Source organism: Anopheles coluzzii, chromosome 2 (genome assembly GCF_943734685.1).
Source record: "Anopheles coluzzii chromosome 2, AcolN3, whole genome shotgun sequence".
Classification (NCBI taxonomy): Eukaryota; Metazoa; Arthropoda; class Insecta; order Diptera; family Culicidae; genus Anopheles; species Anopheles coluzzii.
Window position 1 is genome coordinate 37,333,436 of NC_064670.1, and position 17,482 is coordinate 37,350,917.

Consider the following 17,482-nt stretch of genomic DNA (forward strand, 5'->3'; position numbering starts at 1 on the left):
TCCACACTTGCCATTGGCTCCCTTTTTCGTACAGGTGTGTAATCGTCGCATTCCATGTCGGCACTTTGCCACCGTCTTGATCGACTTGGTATGCGGGAAAACAGGGGCAGCGGGAGACAGATAGAGGGAGAGGACGGCCGAGGACACCCGTTTGTAATGTGCGCTGGATACGGACAGGCAACGGAAAGGATGCTGAACAGCTTTATCGCTCAAGCGCTGGGTGATTAATGTGAGCAAAGTGCCCACGGGGCACATGGGGAGCCGGTTGTACGGTGGTCATTGCTAGATAGATCGTGTTAGTTGGCGTTAATGTACACAATAACGAGGAGAAGCCCGTGTGAGCGTGAGCTGCTCGTGTGGCTTAAGATTAGATATCGAATGGGCTTTGCTGCAGCAGCCAGTGCAGCAGAACCATTATCCGAATTGCTGCGCGGCGCGATGAGATTCCTCTTATGTCTTAATCAACCCGGCCATGCGCAATGTGCTGGACGGTTATGGCCACTTACCAGCACACATCAAACAAAAAACATCGTGTTCGGAGTGAACGTTGAGCAGCGTGTTTTTGGTTGTTCGGCGCTGAGATATAATTACTGTTTTCCTGCCCCTCGGTAGCCCCCCCCCCCCGGTGTTTGGTCGGAAAGAAGCTGTCAATGTGCAAACATTGCAGCTGGACATTTACTGGCTTGACACAGTGTGGTACACTGTTGCGCGGTAAGCTTCAGTGTCAGTGTTGCCAACGGAAATTCACTATTGGTAGTGTTGGTAGCGCCTCGAGCCATGGGAAATGTCGTCGTGCAGTTTCTCATCCACTTGGTAGCGATGGTAACAAAAATGAATCAATGCTATGTGACGCTATTAATCGACTAAGCAAGGGGCAGTGTTTTGCTCTGCATACAGGTTTACTACTGCGCTTAGTAAGCTAATACATCCGCTTTAAAGCAACTCTAATGCTAATAAAATGGTCCGCGCGGTACCGCTGGTAAATCAGTTAATCCTGTTTAATTTTCAGCTTCTTTTTTTCAAACTCTCAGCTCCTTACCTTCACAGTGCAGCATAATCCAAAGCGTCAAGAGCACGACTATCATCAAAAACTAGAGTACAGCTCAGCTTAATGATCAGCTTAATAATACTCTGCCAGTTTGCGATGGCTTAGAAATTAAAGTCAATAAACCTGCCTGCATCGTTTTGCGAGATAAACTCACTGCGCACGGCAGAACACTGATCGGCACACACGCCTAATTAAGGGAGCAGTGAGTGGGTAATTAACCGGGCTTACTGGTTGACCATGCGCACGGTGTGATCGGTACTCAATCATTCGGTGTTTCAGTTCATTTTCTGCTACTCGTATGGATTATGATAAATGGGTAAAAAGATGGATAATTTCAAAGACACAAAATTGTATCTATGTCGTCATCATCATGATCGTTATGATCAACATAACCACAAATATCTAGCACAGTAGATCATTCCTTCCCAAAACGATGCGGTTACTAACTTATTATGGAGTGAAGAAAAGGGATAAATCTTCCTTAAATTCGTTTATTTATTAAATAATTCCCAGAAGAAAGAGAATTGTGGAAGTACAAAATACCAAAGCACATTAAAACTAGAGGACCACATTTCGTTTTCACAACGACCCAGCCCATTCCATGATGGTGCAAAGCACACGGAACCGCTTAGAAAGCAGCAGCAGCAGTGGTAGTTTCGCCGTCGGCCGTCGACATGGACGCCATACCATCGTTTCCATCGGCCATTGTCGTGTTGACCGGAACGGTTGTACCTGCAGGAGTAGCAGCAGTAGTAGCAGTAGTAACAGTGGTAGTCGCTTCCGTTGCTGCCGTTGTTACTGCGGCCGCAGTAGTGGATGGTGCAGCCGGTGCCGGTGCAGCAGTTGGCGAGCTAGCACCATTCGGTTGCGCAGAACCGGAAGGCATCGGTGCCATCGCCATGCTGCTACAGTTGGGACAGTTGATTGTCAGTGTGCAGTTGTCGCACATTACGTTGATCGTGGCATGCTTCCCATTCACCTGGATCGGTTCTTCCGATTCACTTTCGCTGTCCGAGTCGAAGAAAATGGAGAAGATGTCGTCCTAACGAAGGAAAGGCGGGATACAGTGGGTCAGTTGTATGGGGATGGGAGCGACCGGATGGATAGTAAAACTTACCAGAAAATCTTCGAAAGCAGCAACCGGTGTCGATTGGTGGGCCACAAGCGAAAGCAGCAGTGCAAGCAACAGCAATCTCTCCGGGTGCGCCATTCCAACACGAAAGACTTCAACAGAAGCGACGAACCTTTCCGGCCAGCCAAGTCACCGAACGCTCTCTGCAGCAGCACGATAAGGTACCGTTTGCTTATATCTGCTCGCACGATTGTGCCTTACTGGAACCGTATGTTACGCAAGGCTTTTCTTATCATTATGTCGACGCATGTGTCGCCCATCCATTCGCGCAAAACGTCCTTGGCCACCTTGTCTAAAAACGACGGGTTCCCGTCTGCTTTGCATGGTGCAATGCTGGATCGGGGACGCTCATTCTAACCGACGACTAATGTAACCGATTTGAACCGATCGTTTAGACACGTTTGCCAAACCAATTGCGAAAGACTGAAGAATAACACCGGAACCTATAACCTGCACCCGATGGTGACACTGATAAGATGGTACTCGGCCACTGCACATGGTTGTTTAGAATGGCAGGTCGTAAAAAGGGAGGATGATGGCAACCGTACCGAGTGTGCAGCGTGCACCCATCTTGGATGCAGTGGGGCGTGCAGCTGCATAAACAGCCCGGAACACTGCAGCGAATGAAGCAAGGTAGCGCATTATGCAAAGTGCGCGCCCTGCGTCCGGGGAGTAGCCGGACCTGTTCAAGGTCTATCGGGTGGCAAGCGCCATCGAAAGGCTGGCCGAAGTGAACCCCCTTTGACGTAACCGGATTTACTGCCTAGTGTGATAGGATGGTAGCATGGCCTGCTTAGCCCCTCAGCATACCTTCCGTGCGTTTGTGCTATCAAAGTAAACACTTGCATTGCACAGTACTTCGGCAAGGTGTTTAGTGCAGATGATGGTACAAACAGTACAGTGCGTACCAACATTGTACCAACACTTCAATAGGTGAGTGTAGGTAAAAACATCATTTTATAAACGATAAGTAAAAATAGTTTTATTTTATCGCTACAAAACCATTGCATTAAATTCATTTATTTATTCCTTCTCGCATAGAAACTAAATACAGTTCGATCAAGCACTGTTTGATCGCTCAAAAAGGAGCCTTACAAGATGTCTTGCACATTGATCTCTCTTCTTATCAGATCGGTCGGACAAGCGGGTCGGTGCGATCGTATCGTATCTGCCGATCGGCAAACAGTGGGTGTGTCTCTGTGTATGTGTGTGAGCAGTGGACCGTGTTGAGAAGGTTGTTTTAATTTAATTACCGTACAAATTATGGTACTTAAGATGCTCGACTCGATTTATCAAATCATGCAAACCATTATCATTTGGCACCGCGTGCTAATGGCGCTGTTAGATAATGGCCGAGAGTGTAACCGAGCCGAGAGGGTTGACGACGCGGCAAGCAGTATTATTATCCGCATGTACCTTAATGCCCAACCGACACACATAATGTCGATTATGTGGAGCTGTTGTTAGGGGACGGGGCCCCCTTTCGGAGCGAGTGCAACGGCTTCCACTCGATGACGAGGCCGGTAAATAGCTATCGTTTGATTGATATGAACCATAAGTTCTTAACAAGCGCTCGTTTCCGAGCTGATGCGTTGCTGCTGCTTGCACGGCTAACTGTTTGCCTTCCGGCGAGGAATGTACTGAAATTAGGTTTTAGGAGTGTTGCAAACCTGTGTAGAGAATGGTCCGTAGGCTCAAGCGAAGAAACAAGGCCTAGTGCATGAGGCAACAGTTTGGGTTACTCAATTGGGTAAATGAAGCAATCATATCAACGTATAATATTTCAACTAAAACATAATAGCGCTATAAATATTGCGAAAGTAAAGGGCAATACCTCGCAAAACACTACACCCAATATTATTTATGTCCTTTTAAATTAAAAAAAAGGACTATCAGGCTTCATTACTCTCGTTTTCTTCGCAAACCATTCATCGACCTCTTTTATGTTTCCACACTTGCTTCGTCGCTGGAAATAGTGAGCGATCGTTTGCGAATGGCAGTCGAGTGACTACTCTTTTATGGCCGCTCCCGGTAGTCTGGTGAGGATTTATTGAGCGGACAAGAATGTGCGGAATTTCCGGCAAAAACAAAGTCGTTCAAAACAAATCGCAGCAGTTTCGCGGTGGGAGAGATGGGGCAATGGTATTACAGAAATACGAAGAGCAAAACAAGCCAGTGTTTCTTAGACCAATGAGCGTTGCTGAAGGGTATTTGTTGATAATAAAGGCTTTTTTTGTGTTTGACTGCGAATGAATTGTCCATCCGACAGCGAAAATACGTATGGTGAGTGTGCGAAAATACAATTGATCTTAAATTTGGGCATTTTGCAGAATGTTGATGAAGAACCGCTGCCTTCATAAATTGATCCATTTTGTGAGTTAATTTTCTTTTTTGGTCCTCAGGGGGCCCTTGCCCTTACACGCAGTTAACTTTGTTTTAACACTTTCAAATCCATTACCGGTGCTGATCGAGATCTGGCAGCACGAAACGATCGCTGCACACTGCTTCCGTACTGGCAGTGGTCCGTACTTGTGTTTTGGTTGGTTCTCGTTCGCCGCTTTCCACTTCCATATTCGATGTGGACAACACAGACGCACACACACACACACGTCCCGCAGGCCGGCCGCAGGATTCAAAATTGGGCGTACCGTGTCAGGTGATTTCGGACAGCAAGTTGGTGGGAAAGTTGGCACACGGTTCATCGAACTGTCTCCATCCCGCGGGGCCGCATTCTTTGGCGGGCTGATACACATTCCGCCGCAATGCAAGTGATGCACCCAACATCGAGATTTTCCCTTGTTTGCTGCTACTGCTGCTGATTGCGGTTTTCGTTCTGTTGTCTCGGGAATGTGGTTTTGAGGTCGATAATTTTTTCTTGCTTTGCTGGAACATACTTCCAGCAAGTTGCAACATATTGCGCGAGATCGTTCGTCATCAAAACCCAGTTTAATCGATCACAAATATTGGTGGTTTTGGGCTTATGATACCCGTTATAAGAACAAACAAAAATACACTCAATCAAGTACGGTCTGCTAGAATTAGGTAATTTGTTTCCTTTATTATCTTCGCGTTATCGAGCATCTCATCTACACACACACACACATATACACACATAACCGCAACACAGTAAGGGCTAATCTGCTTCAGTACAACATCCTTAGCATTTGTATGCGTTTGGTGGTGATGGTGTGCCGAGAACGATTTCGTGGTTCGCTTTCTTCTCCTTTAATGTATCTAACAACGGTGTTTTCGGTGTTCGAGAATTCAAATTACAGTCCAGTCTCACAATTGGGGCGGGGGAGGGCGCTTTCTGGCTCTCATCATGCAAAGCCCTGCACAGTCTCACATCAGTGTGTGTGTGTGTGTGTGTGGGTCTGGATCGGTGTGGATCGCACCGGTTATTGGCTGCGTAAATGCCATACAGTCGCCATAAATGGGTGTCGTTCTGTGTAGTTTCGCTTATTTCATAATATACATATCTAGCGCAATGATTACTCAAACTCCTTTCCTCACAAATCGCCCCCGAGCCTTCGAAGCGCCTCCCGTCCCGTTCGCCCATCGCTTCTTTGTATTTTACACGTTTTCGTGTTCGATTTTACTTTGGCGTATGAAAATATAGATATTTATTACGACGTACCGAGCGGTTATCCGACGAGGCATCAGTTTTAGTAGCTGCAGTTTCCGTGGTTTCGTGTGCAAACAGTAATAGTAGTGGGGGGTGTGGGGTGTATGTTTTTATCTCTTCCTATCCTATCTAACGACTGCTCAAGACACTTCACACGTCGCACGCTCCCACCAGATTGTGTGGTGTGGTTCATAAGGAAGTTTTTTTTTTGTAGCGCATTTTCAATCATGCAACTAAAACCACCAATTGCATCATTGGAACACTACTGAAAGGAGAATTGGAAAAAGGCAAAAAAAAAGGACGTATGGCCGTATACGACTGTTTGTCAGGGAAGGGCAATAACCGTCTGCAATCACATTTCAACCGAATAGCCGAACAGAAAAAAGAGCAAAGTTCGATTTGTGACGGGGGGAAACAATAACAAACAAAACACAAACCAAACTGGAAGCCAACAGTAGTAACAAGTGATAACATTGCTGCGGGCACATACGGCGAGCATAACACATACACACACACGCAAACACCCAAAGGCTCGACTCTCGTAAGCGGCATCGAAATACATCCTTCACTTCGCTTTGCACCATCAGTCAACGCGGTGGTGACGATAGACCATTGCTCACAGCAATGCTGTTATGGATCGGGCAACGTTCCACCGCCTTGGCCCTGCTGATACAGACCGGCCGTGGTCGGCGTGGGAAGATTGGAATCGAGCTCGATGGTACCGCTGGTGCTGCTGTTTCCCATACCGGGCAAGGTACTGCTGTGTCCACCACCGCCCAGCTGTGTCCCCAGACCGGCCGAATTCTGTGCAACAAGGGCGGATAGGTTGCGAATTTCCGGAATACCCTCGCTGGACGCCAGCGAGATCGACAGCGGTGATGTGTGATCGAGCGATCCGACCGCATCTGGAAAGGAAGGAGCGGTTGGTATGATCATATTCAAGGGAATTTAAGGGATTGTTTGTTTATAGCAGTGTGATAAAGCGAGACACTCTTACCAGTCCGATCAGAATCGGGAGATTTCGCAACGCAACTCTGGACGCGCAGCTCTTCGATTTGGTCCTCCATGCGGATTATGATTGCCTTTTGTGCTTCGTATTTGTTTTCCAGGGCCTAGATAAAGAGCGATAAGAACACACAATTCTCTCTACACTCTGCCAGCTCCTTGCCCGTTGAACGGTAATAGCTCTTACCTTAAACTTTTCCTGATTTTCTTCCTTCACCGTTTTCAGCGTCCGTTTCTGGTGCGTAATAGTTTCCTCCCGTTTGATCAGCTGCTGTTCCAGTTCGGCCTGCCGTTCCTTGGCCGTATCGAGCTGGGCCGATTTTTGCTGCAGTGCAAATTTAAGCTCTGTTTGAAAGGGGGCGAGAGAAGAGTTAATTCACTGAACGGATGCACACCCCGGTTCCGGTTTGGTCGCACCTTTCCATTCCTCGTGATAGTTCGCTTTCATGAGTGCAATTTCTGCTTCCCGCGCGCGCAACCGCTCCAACTCCGCCAGCTTTTCCTTAAAGCGCAACTGCACCTCGCCCATCATCAGCAGCTCCGACTGCAAACGGGTCAGCTCTTCGCGGTACTGCTGCCCCAAGTCCGCCTTGCCGACCGCTTTCCGCAGCTCGTTCCGCAAATCGAACAGCTCGCCCTGTGCGTTCTCCAGCTGCAGATTCACCTCCCGGCGCTGGGCCGTCTCGTCCTTGATCACCACCTGCAGTGCCTCGATCTTCAGCTGCCGCTCTTTGCAGAGTTCCTGCTCCTGGTGGAGCGTTTCCTTCCAGCGTACACACTCTCGCGACACCTCCGTAAGCTCGGCGTTCGTTTTACGGCGCACCGTACTGAGCTCCGCATTCAGGGAGGCGATCTCCCGCGTCAACCGGGCCACCTGATCCTTCAGCGCTTCGTTGTTCTGTTCCAGAGCGCGAATTTTGCGGCTCTTGCCCAGCAGCCGCCGGTTGCGCTCGGCGTGTATCTCCCGCCGATGACGTTCGTACTGCAGCTGCAGATGCAACAGCCGGATGTGGTCCTGATAGTACGATTCGGGCAGGTTCGCCCGGTTGCCATTCTCCGCCTGCGTAGCGCGCGTTTTCGCACACGTTTCTATGTACTGGTCGAGCAGCGCGTACGGATCGAGTCGGCCACTTTTCTGCACCTGCTGTTCGTGCTGCATCTGGGAAATGCTGTTCTTGAAGCGCAGCTCTTCCTGCAGGATGCCGTAAAATATCTGCTCGTAAGGCTGCGGCCAGCTAATGATTGTTTGCGTCGCGGTCGAGATGGTCGCATGTGACGGAACCGGCACGATCGCCGTTCCTGCACTGCTGGCCTGGTGATCGAGTCGCGATCGGGTAACACTGAACGATTCCCCCTGGAGCCGCAGCTGCTGTTGCTGCTGGTGGTGAGGGTGGTGATGTCCACGGTGGTGCTGCAGATGACTGATAGGTGTGACGACGGTCGTTAGATTGTTGCGCAGCTGGCGGAAAAGTTCCTGGTTGCGTGCGAGCTGCTCACTGGAGCGTTGTTCCTGCTTGCTGTGAAAGTGCGTCGCCGCCGAGATGGCTTCCTCCTCCGATGGGCTACTGTCTGCGTTGCTGCCGACACCTTCCGAGGACGATGCACTGTTGTTGCCAGCGCCGTTGGCCGTCTCACCCGCCCGATTCGGCTGCTGGCCCAGCTGGCGCTGTTTCACGATCGAAACCGAGTCAAGCAGCAGCTTCGGATTCACCTTCAGCGCAAAGTGCTTCAGATCTGGCAACGAATGGCGGCGCTGCTGCTGGTGCCCTGCAAACAACGACCCCGCGCCCGCACCTCCAACAACGTGATGATGATGGTGTTGATGATGCTGTTGGTGCAGATGGATGTGATGGTGACACTGATGGTGGTAATGGTGGTGTTGCTCCTGCTCGGCCACCTGTTGACGGCCGTAAATGGCCAACGGTTCTGGGATTTGCAGCTGCTGGCCAGGACCGATAACACCGCCGCCGCCTCCACCACCACCACCGCGCGACCCAAGCGAGACGAGCTGCGTCGCCATGGTAGCCCCATTGCGGAGGTAGTTCCCGCTCGTGTCCGCCGGTGACGTGCCGGTGCTGTAGTACGGATCAGACGAATCCACCAAACAGTGGCTGTGCAGCCGTCGGCGCGTATAGTTGATGACGGACTGTGAGTTTTTAAAGTGCAGCCCACCGGCGGAACAGGGTGACCCCTCGCCCTGGTCCTGATCCTCGTCCGCACACAGATCACGAATCGGAACGGCCGTACCGACCGGCAGTGACTGCGAATGGTGCATATGGGGACTGTTGATGTCGTTCACCTCCTGGTCCTCCTGACTCAAATCGCCGGGGCGTGATTGGGCCGGCTGGATCTGCACCATGGGCGACTCGTTGCGCGTGCCGGGAGCGGTCGGACCCATCATCGTCTGCTGATCGATCGGCAGTGGACTGGACGGTACGCTGTTGCTCGTGGTCGACGTGGCAGAAGCGACCGTTGTCATCGTGGTCGTGGTCGTGGTTGTGCCCGTGTCGGAAAGATGCAGCAGCGACTGGTTGCGATCGCTCACGACCTGCAGCAGCTTCTTGGAGGTGACCACCGCGAGCGGATACTCGTAGTTGAAGTGGGACTGACCCATGTCCTTCTTGATCGGCGATGCCGGTTGCGACGGCGTCCAGATGGCACGGGCCGTCTGGGGTTTCACCGACGTGGGGTAGGGCCTACTGCTGGCCGCCGGTTTCGTATCCTTCATCGGTGTTGTCTCGGGTGTTGCTTCGACCGCTGCTTCCGGTGGCGAAGCTCCATCCGCTGCCGGTGGTTGTGGAACCGGCACGGTAGGGATCGTATAGCTGGGCGTAGGAATCGGGGTGTGCGGAACGGTGCCAGTGGTGGGCGGAGGCGTTGGCTGCATAAGCGTGCTGTTGGGCGACCAGATCGAGTTCTGCGCCGCGATCGTGCACAGCTGCTGGTCGAGCGAGAGCGTGTTGAAAAAATTTACGTTGGCTTTCCACGGGAATTCGAACGCATCGGTACCACCGCCGGCCGTGTATTCGTACGGTTTTATCGGTGTCATGTAGCAGGGACACTCGTTGCCCCCGGGCCCGTTCACTGCCAGCAGCTGCGCCTGGGTGCTTTCCAGCGGCTGCGGCTCCGGATACTCGAGCGACATTCGGGCACACTCGTTCACCACGTCGTGCGGTTCCATGTTTTTCCAGCGCTGCTGACTCGTCTCGCTGTCCCGGTCGCACAGCACCAGCCGCGGGTGTATCTTCACCGTGTCCAGAAGCGGTTTGATCGTGTGCTGAAACACGGCCTGCCGCCCGGTCGACGAGTACTCCTGCTTGAGGAAGGCCACAAAATTGCACGGATACATGCCGTACAGCCGGGTGAACAGCTCGTACAGCCCGAACTGCAGATGGATCAGCTGGTACTCGGGCAGGTGCGACTCGTTCTGGTTCCACGTGGCAAGGTAGTTGAATACGTCGAACAGATCCTGCACGAAGCTCCCCATCGCCAGCGGGATCACGGGCAGCAGATCGATAATGCACAGGACCGCATTGATCAGCGAGGTAATGTCTTTCTCCACCTTGGATAGCTTCAGCACCTCCTTTACCAGCTGGTGGTTGCCCACCTTATACAGCCAGAGTGGCCGTTTCTGGATGATATGCCCGAACAGGGTGAGTGCTAGCGTTTTGGACGTACCGCTCCGAATCCACTCGGACAGTCGGTCGAATATGTGCTTATCGTGGGGCTGTTGTACCTTGACCAGTATTTCCACGATCCTTATCGAGGAGGTGTGGGCGAAGTACTCCATCATGTTGCACGCAAGCCAGGATTCTTTTGCTAAAATGAAACAATACAAATGTAAGATAGATGTACAACGGAGGAACAACATATTTGACTAGACCAGGGGCAACCTGGAGATTGAAGCTTTGTTTTAATTGTACATTGTGAAGATTACCTTAAAACCACATGCTACCAATTGGCATACTTACTGGATGAAAATATTTCCTGAAACTTGCGCTTCACTTCGTCTACCCGGTCCAGATTGTTGGACTCGAGATCGTCAAACAGCTTGGCCACATCCATCGCTGCTCGCTGCGTTACGATGCCACTGTCAAAATAGGTATGGTTCACTATTTTTTCACAGCCCACAGATTTACCGCGTAGGACAAAGAACGGTTTGCCAGCAGGAAGAAGGTTCGGTTCCGGAAAGGGAGAACGTTCCACTGTAGCTCTCGGTCCGCGGTTTGACCGTGACGGCGAATGTATGTTTCGATGTTTACAGCGCAGTAAGAGCCAATCGTTGCCCTGCTATCACATCCCAGTTCGGCCAACGTCACCGCTACGATAGGGTCGAGGAGGGGGGAAAACGCTAACCTGTCTACGCACAGCTCAAACGACACTTCGACATACACACGGCGAACAGTCGAATAATCATCCGAAGCTTTACGCCAGTTCCGACATCCGACCGGAAGATGCAAGTGGCGAACGGTGCCGCCACGGGCCTCCTAGTCCTCTTCTAATCAAACAACAACACCATCCAACTGAGGAGATAGAACAACACGCAGGAGCACCGGAACCGGTGTAAAGGTATGCAGTTAGGTATCGGGCAAGAAGGGATTGCACAAACTACGGTGAAATTTGTTACCATTCGCAACGTTCTACAACTTTTCCATGCTACAAATGTTTTTACGTTCCCCGACTACACACTATCGCGGTCCACCTTCTGTTCTTGACATGAAGCCGTGGCCACACGAAGCTAACCTTTTGACAGCGGTAAATAAATACTGGGTGGAAGCGAAAAGACGATTCAACTTGATAGCCTATTGTACGGCTTTGTTCGTTTTACTTATGCATAGCTTAACTGCTCAAAACAGTTTCGCCATTTAAGCAGACGATTAAACACTTAAGAATAATAATTCCGATGAGTTTTTTTTATGCGCCGTGGTTTCGTACAGTGTGTTCGCGGCTGCATACCGATTGAGTTGACAGCTGATAGCTTAAGGTATAATTACACGTAGCAGAGAAAACGTAAACAATAGCACGAGCTGTTGTCCCATTTCCAAATTGTGCGTTATTTTTGTGCTAAATTTCGCTTTAAATTCACCACACTCTTCAGTTGTGGTAAGCTTACCTCCTAAGTATTATAACCCCAAAAACCTGTTTGTTAAGCGAACTATCCTACTCAAACTACCCGCTAAATGTTGATTCCATCCGATGTTTACTGTTAAATTTGATGCACATCCCCATTTCCATTGCAGGCGCCAACAAAAAATAAGTTCATCGTCTCTTTGTGTTACTTTTATTGCTTTATATGCTAATAATATCCAACGCAAACACACGTAAGTCGACATAGTTTTAGCTTAATTGATTCGAACCTAACCAAGCAGAGGTATGTAATGTTACTCGATAATGATTACTGCAAGTCTTTATTTAAATGCCGCGTTGTAATGTGTACGTAGCAAAAATCGTCCCTTTTACCTTCTCGAAATCATACAATTGCATTGCGCAAAGTCAAACTGTTTGATAAAAAAAGAAAGATGAACACTACATTCAAATGTAAATCTACACAGTTGTGATGCATTGTGGGGCCTTTCGTCACATAGCACTTTACGAAAACATTTGCGACAGCTAGGGAATAAATTAACTCAATCAATCATCATATTACTGCTTGGTGACGGGGGATCGGGATCCGGCTCCGATTTGATCGGCAGGTCAGCTGCATTAAACACCGGGTCCTCTTGCACGTCGGGCTCGGGAAACATCTCCGGCCCAAACCCGAATGTCATCAAACCATCACCCTCATTTTCCTGCTGCTCGTCCGGTTCTTCATCCTCCTCCGGTTCGTTAGTAGCTTCCGCGTCGCCAGCCGGTATCACTTGATCCGCATGCACCTGCTCCTGGTGATACTTGACATCCCGCTGCCGGGTGAACACACGCGGACAAAAGTTGCACTTTGGCAGCGGCTCACGCGCAACCGAATCGTCCTGATTCTCCGGATGGTAGCGGCTCTGGTGCGTCAGCAGATCGCGATACCGGTCGTACATTACGCCGCACTCGCTGCACGGGAACCGCAGCTGCTGCTTGTGTATGCGCAGATGCGACGCCAGGTTCGGCTTGTGCTCGAACGCTTTCGGGCAGTAGGAGCAGCGGTGCACCTGCTTCCGGCTGGACGCTTTCCTGCGCCTCCGGATGCACTGCTCGCAGTGGTGCGGCCGCACGCTCGGATGGTCGTTCAGATGCTCGTGCCAGTCGTCGCGCTTCTTGTAGATGCCGCTGCAGATGCTGCAGTGGCATAGCTTGATCGGTCGACACTCCGGTTCACCATCCGAGCCCGCGTGGATGAGTGTGATGTGCCGGACGCACCGCCGATACTTCTCGAACTCCGCATCGCACACGCGGCACACGTAATCTTTGCGTTTCGTTTTCTTCGCGATTGTGAGCGCCGGCGATTTATCGATCGCATTCGCCTGATCGCGCGCGTGCACCATCAGCTGGTGCGTGGTGCGGTCCTGCTTGCGCAGGAAAATGCGCGGACAGTAGTCGCAGCTGTACCGGGCTGCCATCGTAGCGCTGTTCGCCCCATGGTACCGGTTCGTGTGATACACGAGCTGGTTGTAGCGCATAAACTGTACGCCACACTCGTCACACCGGTGCGGCAGATCGCCACTGTGGTAAAGCGCGTGCAGCCGGAGCGCTGTGCGGGTTTTGAACAGTTTCGAGCAGTGCGGACAGGGATGAAGCGTGATGCCAAACTTGGTACGCTTTCGCTTCAGTAGCTGCTTTCCCGAATCGTTCGTTTCGTCTGGCTGAAACGAATCCTCCGCGTCATTGCTAGCAGCATCTTCCTCTTCCACCTGCTCATCGTCGTAATTATTACCATCATAAACAGCGTTGTCATTGAAGCCCTCGCCCTCGCCCTCGATATCGCCGTACTGGGGATCCAACAGTTCCCGCTTGATTTCGATGACGGGTGGCATACTTGCGTAGTGCTCCAGCTGCCATCGGTACTGTTCCAGCTCCTGTGCCGGCAACCGTTCCAGCACAACGGCGAGCCGTGAGGATGCTTCCAGATCGGCGTAGTTATGCACGGAAGCGACACTGGGCGCGTCGTTGGACGCTTGATCGAAACTGTCCGACGCACGGGAAGGTAGCTCCGGTGCCAGGCTGTTGCTACTTTCGTCCAGCTGCTTCTCAACCTGCAAACTGTTGATTGCCGCCACCTCACTGCTCTCCGTGTCGTCCCCTTCCGGCAGGATGTCTCCCTTCTTGATGTGTGCGATCCGTTCGTGCACCTTTTTGTATCGCACCATGTTGAACATGCGCGGACAGTAGCTGCATTTGTGCGCGCCCGTCTCTGGCAGATTCGGATGTTTGCGCTTCCGGTGCGTGCGCAAGTACTCGTTGCGCGTAAAGATCGCAGGACAGTATTCGCACTGGTATCCTTTCTTCGCGATGTGCGTCGGCAAGTGCTGCGTCAAACTCCATTTGCGCGTGAACGTTTTCGGACAGTACGGACATTTGAACACGTTCGCATCCTGGTCCTGCTGTTCCTGCTGCTGTTGCTCCCCGAACGGGGAAGCCGACTGTAGCTGATCCATCAGCTGTTCGCCCCCGAACGGATGCTGATCGTCCAGATGCTCCGAGAACATGTCCTCCGTGTCGAACGGCATGGCACAGGAGTAGCAGTAGAACTGCAGCGTGTCCGGATTGTTCGCTACCGAATTGGAAGCCGCCGCTTCGTGCCCGTCCGGTTCCTCCTCCTTGATCACCATCATCGGCTCGTGCACGTTTGGCGGCAACATTTCCGGATCGGTCAGTCCCTCACTGTCTGCCGGGGGGCAGTCTTCGAGCAGTTGGTTAAACCCGGCCGCTGACTCTTTGCTCGCGTGCATGTCCGCGTGCATCTGCTTGATGTGGCTCGACCGGTCGCACTCGCGCAGAAACCAGCGCGAACAGTAATGGCACGGAATGGAGGTACCGTTCGTCATGGACCGGGCCGCGTTCGGGCCATGGTAGCGCTTCTTGTGCAGGGCCAGATAGCTGACGCTGTAAAAGCGACAGTTGCAGATGTCGCACCCGTACGGCAGCTGTCCGTCGTGGTTCAGCATATGCATCCGCAACGACGACCGGTGCTTAAACACGCGCGAACACTTCGGACAGGAGAAGGTGTCCTTTTGCTCCGACTTTGGGTTGCTCAGCTGGCCGTGTATCTTTCGCTCGTGCCCGGTACGTCGCAGCTGTGACGTGAAGCTGCGCGGGCAATGCCGGCAGCGGAACAGCCGCTCGTCCGGTTTGTGCCGGCGAAGATGCTGCATGTAGTACATCCGGCGGGTAAACTTGCGGGGACAGTATTCACAGCTAATTGGCCGATCGGTAGCACCGCCACCAGCGGGATGAGCAGCAGCAGGAGGAGCTTTCTGCTCAGCGGATTTCTGTTGCGCAGCTTGTTCCGATTTAATCTTTACCGCTGAGCTGCCGTTTCCATTTACGTGAGGAATTTTTTTAGTGCCCGCGCCGGCGGCGGAGGCTGCATCCGCCGCGATCCGGTCCCGATGCTTCCAGAGATGCTGATCCAAATACATTCGGTGCTTGAAGCTGCGCGGACAAAACTGGCATTTGAACTTCAACGCAGTCGACGGCCCACCATTGTTTTTCTCCGAATCGGCCACATTTGCCGCCGGCTGTTGCTTGCTGGTAATTTTTTTCTCCTTCTGCCCCGCAGTCGTCGGTGTGGCAGTGCGATGGCTCGGTTCCGATTTCACCGTCGGCAGCAAGCGCCGCACCAGTGTGTCGAATTTCAAGCAACGTTTGCGAAAGCATTGGAACTCCTCCAGCGTGAGCGTACACGACCAGCAAATGGCGCTGGGGCAGTATTCCTTCCGTGTCAGCTTGATGCCGATGCACTCTTGGATGCGTTGCAGCAGTTCGGCACTGGCCTGCGTGCCATTCGCGGCAAACAGTGGTTCTACTTCGTTCTCCGAGAAGCAAAACCGGCAGTATGTTTCGGGATTCGAGTTCGGACTGAAACGAGGTGAAATGTATTAAAATAAGATACAGAAAGTGTTCTGTTGGGTCACTTACACATCCACTGGATCATCTTCTCCGATCGGTTCGGGCTCTTGCTCTGGCTCCATGCTCGTTTGTTTTTTTACCGTCGGCGATGTGACGTTGAAGCAAAACAAACGACAGGACAGATACTATTGTTTACGGCTAAAGGAACCAAACGGGAATGATTATGTGTACGCTGAAATCAATCGATCATCGTCGGTGCAAGACGCCACTGGCGGCGATTGATGCGGACTATGCGCCTCCTTTCGCTACCTGAACAAGGCCAGGCCGGCAATCAATAACTGTCCGCAGGGCTCGGGTCGAGAAAGCACGTTGATGCAAAGCAGGGATTACCTGATCCGCCGAACCGTAGCAACACGAAACAGGAGGACGAATAACAAGCACAGAGAGCACACACACGCACAGACGACAGGCTTACTCTCAAATTACGAAAGCTAACACAAATAATGATCCTTCGTCCATCGTCCTTGAACGGTTCAATCTTGAGCTACACTTTTGGTCTGCATTTTTCGCGACGCTGCCGCTGTGTTGGTTCACGCAGCATCTTTTCTTTCACCTGTGACAGAAGACGTCGTCTCAATCCGTCCGTCTAAGCCTGTGTGTACGTGTGCGTGACGATTTGCTGCAAAAAGCGCACGCACACCTTCGCCTGTTGCCAAAATGTCAAAACGGAAGTGAGCTGGAAAATGACAGAAAACGCGCAACAAATCACAGTAAACTTGTTTTTTAAACGACTTTTTTTTTCTTTTTGGTTTGCAAATATTGTTGTTTATTTTTGGTAGCATTGACTGTGTGCCTTTAGCGCACATTGCGTCCGAGTGTTTTGCGCTGAAACTCTGCCCCATCACCTGCCGTTGCCTGCCGGTTGATCTCCTTGTGCCGGTCGCGACTCACACACTCCTCGATGATTTCCCCGTCGCCCTTGATCAGTCGCGTTCGGCCTGTTTCTGGATCGACCACCCGTCGCAGAATCGATTGCCGTGCCTCATACTCTTCGCGCGTTTCCGGTGCCATCGCTTTCCGATTCATTAGATCGAGGGGAATACCACAGTCTAGCGACGGATCCGAGGCCAACACTGATGGGCCGCTTCCCTGGTCTTTCCCTGCCGATGGTGGTGCCGTCCTACTACTACTGCTATTCGGGATGTCCCCATCTTTCGAGTGTTTTTCCTGCTTTCTCCGGCTTTTCCGCTCTTCTTTTAGTTTTCGTTTCGCGAGCTTGCTCTCCAACTTTTCCTGCTTCCTTCTGGCTTTCTTTTCCTTGCGCAGTGCCTTCTTTTTGGCTTTCGCTTCCTTCTTCTGTTGCTTGGCTAGCTTTTTCTTCAGCTCCTTTTTCCGGCGCTTTCGCTCGACGCTACTGCTCCGGCTGGAGCTGCTGGTGCTGGAGGAGTCACTATCGCTGGTGCCGCTGGTGGAACTGGCGCTACTATCTCGGCTTGAGGATGAGGATGAAGACGTACTATCGCGTCTTGATTTCCGACGCTTCCGGCTGTCCTTCATTGCGCTAGAGTTACCAAGAAAGTAATGTGGATGTTTGTTTACGTTCTGCAACTGTGAGCCGGAGAGAGCGGAAGTTTGACAGCCGTTTGTTTGCAGTCGCTCTGAGGCATTGTATGGGTGT

At 51.6% G+C, this 17,482-nt stretch overlaps 4 protein-coding genes across 8 annotated transcripts; all 4 read right to left on the reverse strand.

Annotated features, from left to right (window-relative positions):
- Positions 1-1,523: 1,523 nt before the first annotated feature.
- LOC120950069 (uncharacterized) lies at positions 1,524-3,093 on the reverse strand. The gene is made up of 2 exons (XM_040367807.2): positions 2,166-3,093; positions 1,524-2,090 (listed from the first exon to the last, which is right to left on the reverse strand). The coding sequence occupies exons 1-2, from the start codon at positions 2,256-2,258 to the stop codon at positions 1,677-1,679; spliced, it is 507 nt and encodes a 168-aa protein (XP_040223741.2). The 5' UTR covers positions 2,259-3,093; the 3' UTR covers positions 1,524-1,676.
- Positions 3,094-5,203: 2,110 nt separating this feature from the next.
- LOC120948747 (hamartin) lies at positions 5,204-11,552 on the reverse strand. 3 transcript variants are annotated; one of them, XM_040365437.2, is made up of 6 exons: positions 11,438-11,552; positions 10,782-11,333; positions 7,228-10,629; positions 6,998-7,155; positions 6,803-6,917; positions 5,204-6,710 (listed from the first exon to the last, which is right to left on the reverse strand). In XM_040365437.2, the coding sequence occupies exons 2-6, from the start codon at positions 10,873-10,875 to the stop codon at positions 6,436-6,438; spliced, it is 4,044 nt and encodes a 1,347-aa protein (XP_040221371.2). In that variant the 5' UTR covers positions 10,876-11,333; positions 11,438-11,552; the 3' UTR covers positions 5,204-6,435. The 3 variants fall into 3 exon arrangements, with proteins under 3 accessions (XP_040221371.2, XP_040221373.2, XP_040221374.2); XM_040365439.2 differs by having other exon boundaries at positions 10,782-10,900; positions 11,167-11,549; XM_040365440.2 differs by having other exon boundaries at positions 10,782-10,900; positions 11,438-11,546.
- Positions 11,553-12,075: 523 nt separating this feature from the next.
- Positions 12,076-16,462, reverse strand: LOC120948796 (zinc finger protein 91). 3 transcript variants are annotated; one of them, XM_040365507.2, is made up of 3 exons: positions 16,195-16,462; positions 15,874-16,002; positions 12,076-15,813 (listed from the first exon to the last, which is right to left on the reverse strand). In XM_040365507.2, the coding sequence occupies exons 2-3, from the start codon at positions 15,924-15,926 to the stop codon at positions 12,438-12,440; spliced, it is 3,429 nt and encodes a 1,142-aa protein (XP_040221441.2). In that variant the 5' UTR covers positions 15,927-16,002; positions 16,195-16,462; the 3' UTR covers positions 12,076-12,437. The 3 variants fall into 3 exon arrangements, with proteins under 3 accessions (XP_040221441.2, XP_049461651.1, XP_049461650.1); XM_049605694.1 differs by having other exon boundaries at positions 16,114-16,462; XM_049605693.1 differs by having other exon boundaries at positions 15,874-16,462.
- Positions 16,463-16,558: 96 nt separating this feature from the next.
- LOC125906385 (ADP-ribosylation factor-like protein 6-interacting protein 4) lies at positions 16,559-17,450 on the reverse strand. The gene has a single exon (XM_049605749.1). The coding sequence runs from the start codon at positions 17,359-17,361 to the stop codon at positions 16,660-16,662; it is 702 nt and encodes a 233-aa protein (XP_049461706.1). The 5' UTR covers positions 17,362-17,450; the 3' UTR covers positions 16,559-16,659.
- Positions 17,451-17,482: the final 32 nt, after the last annotated feature.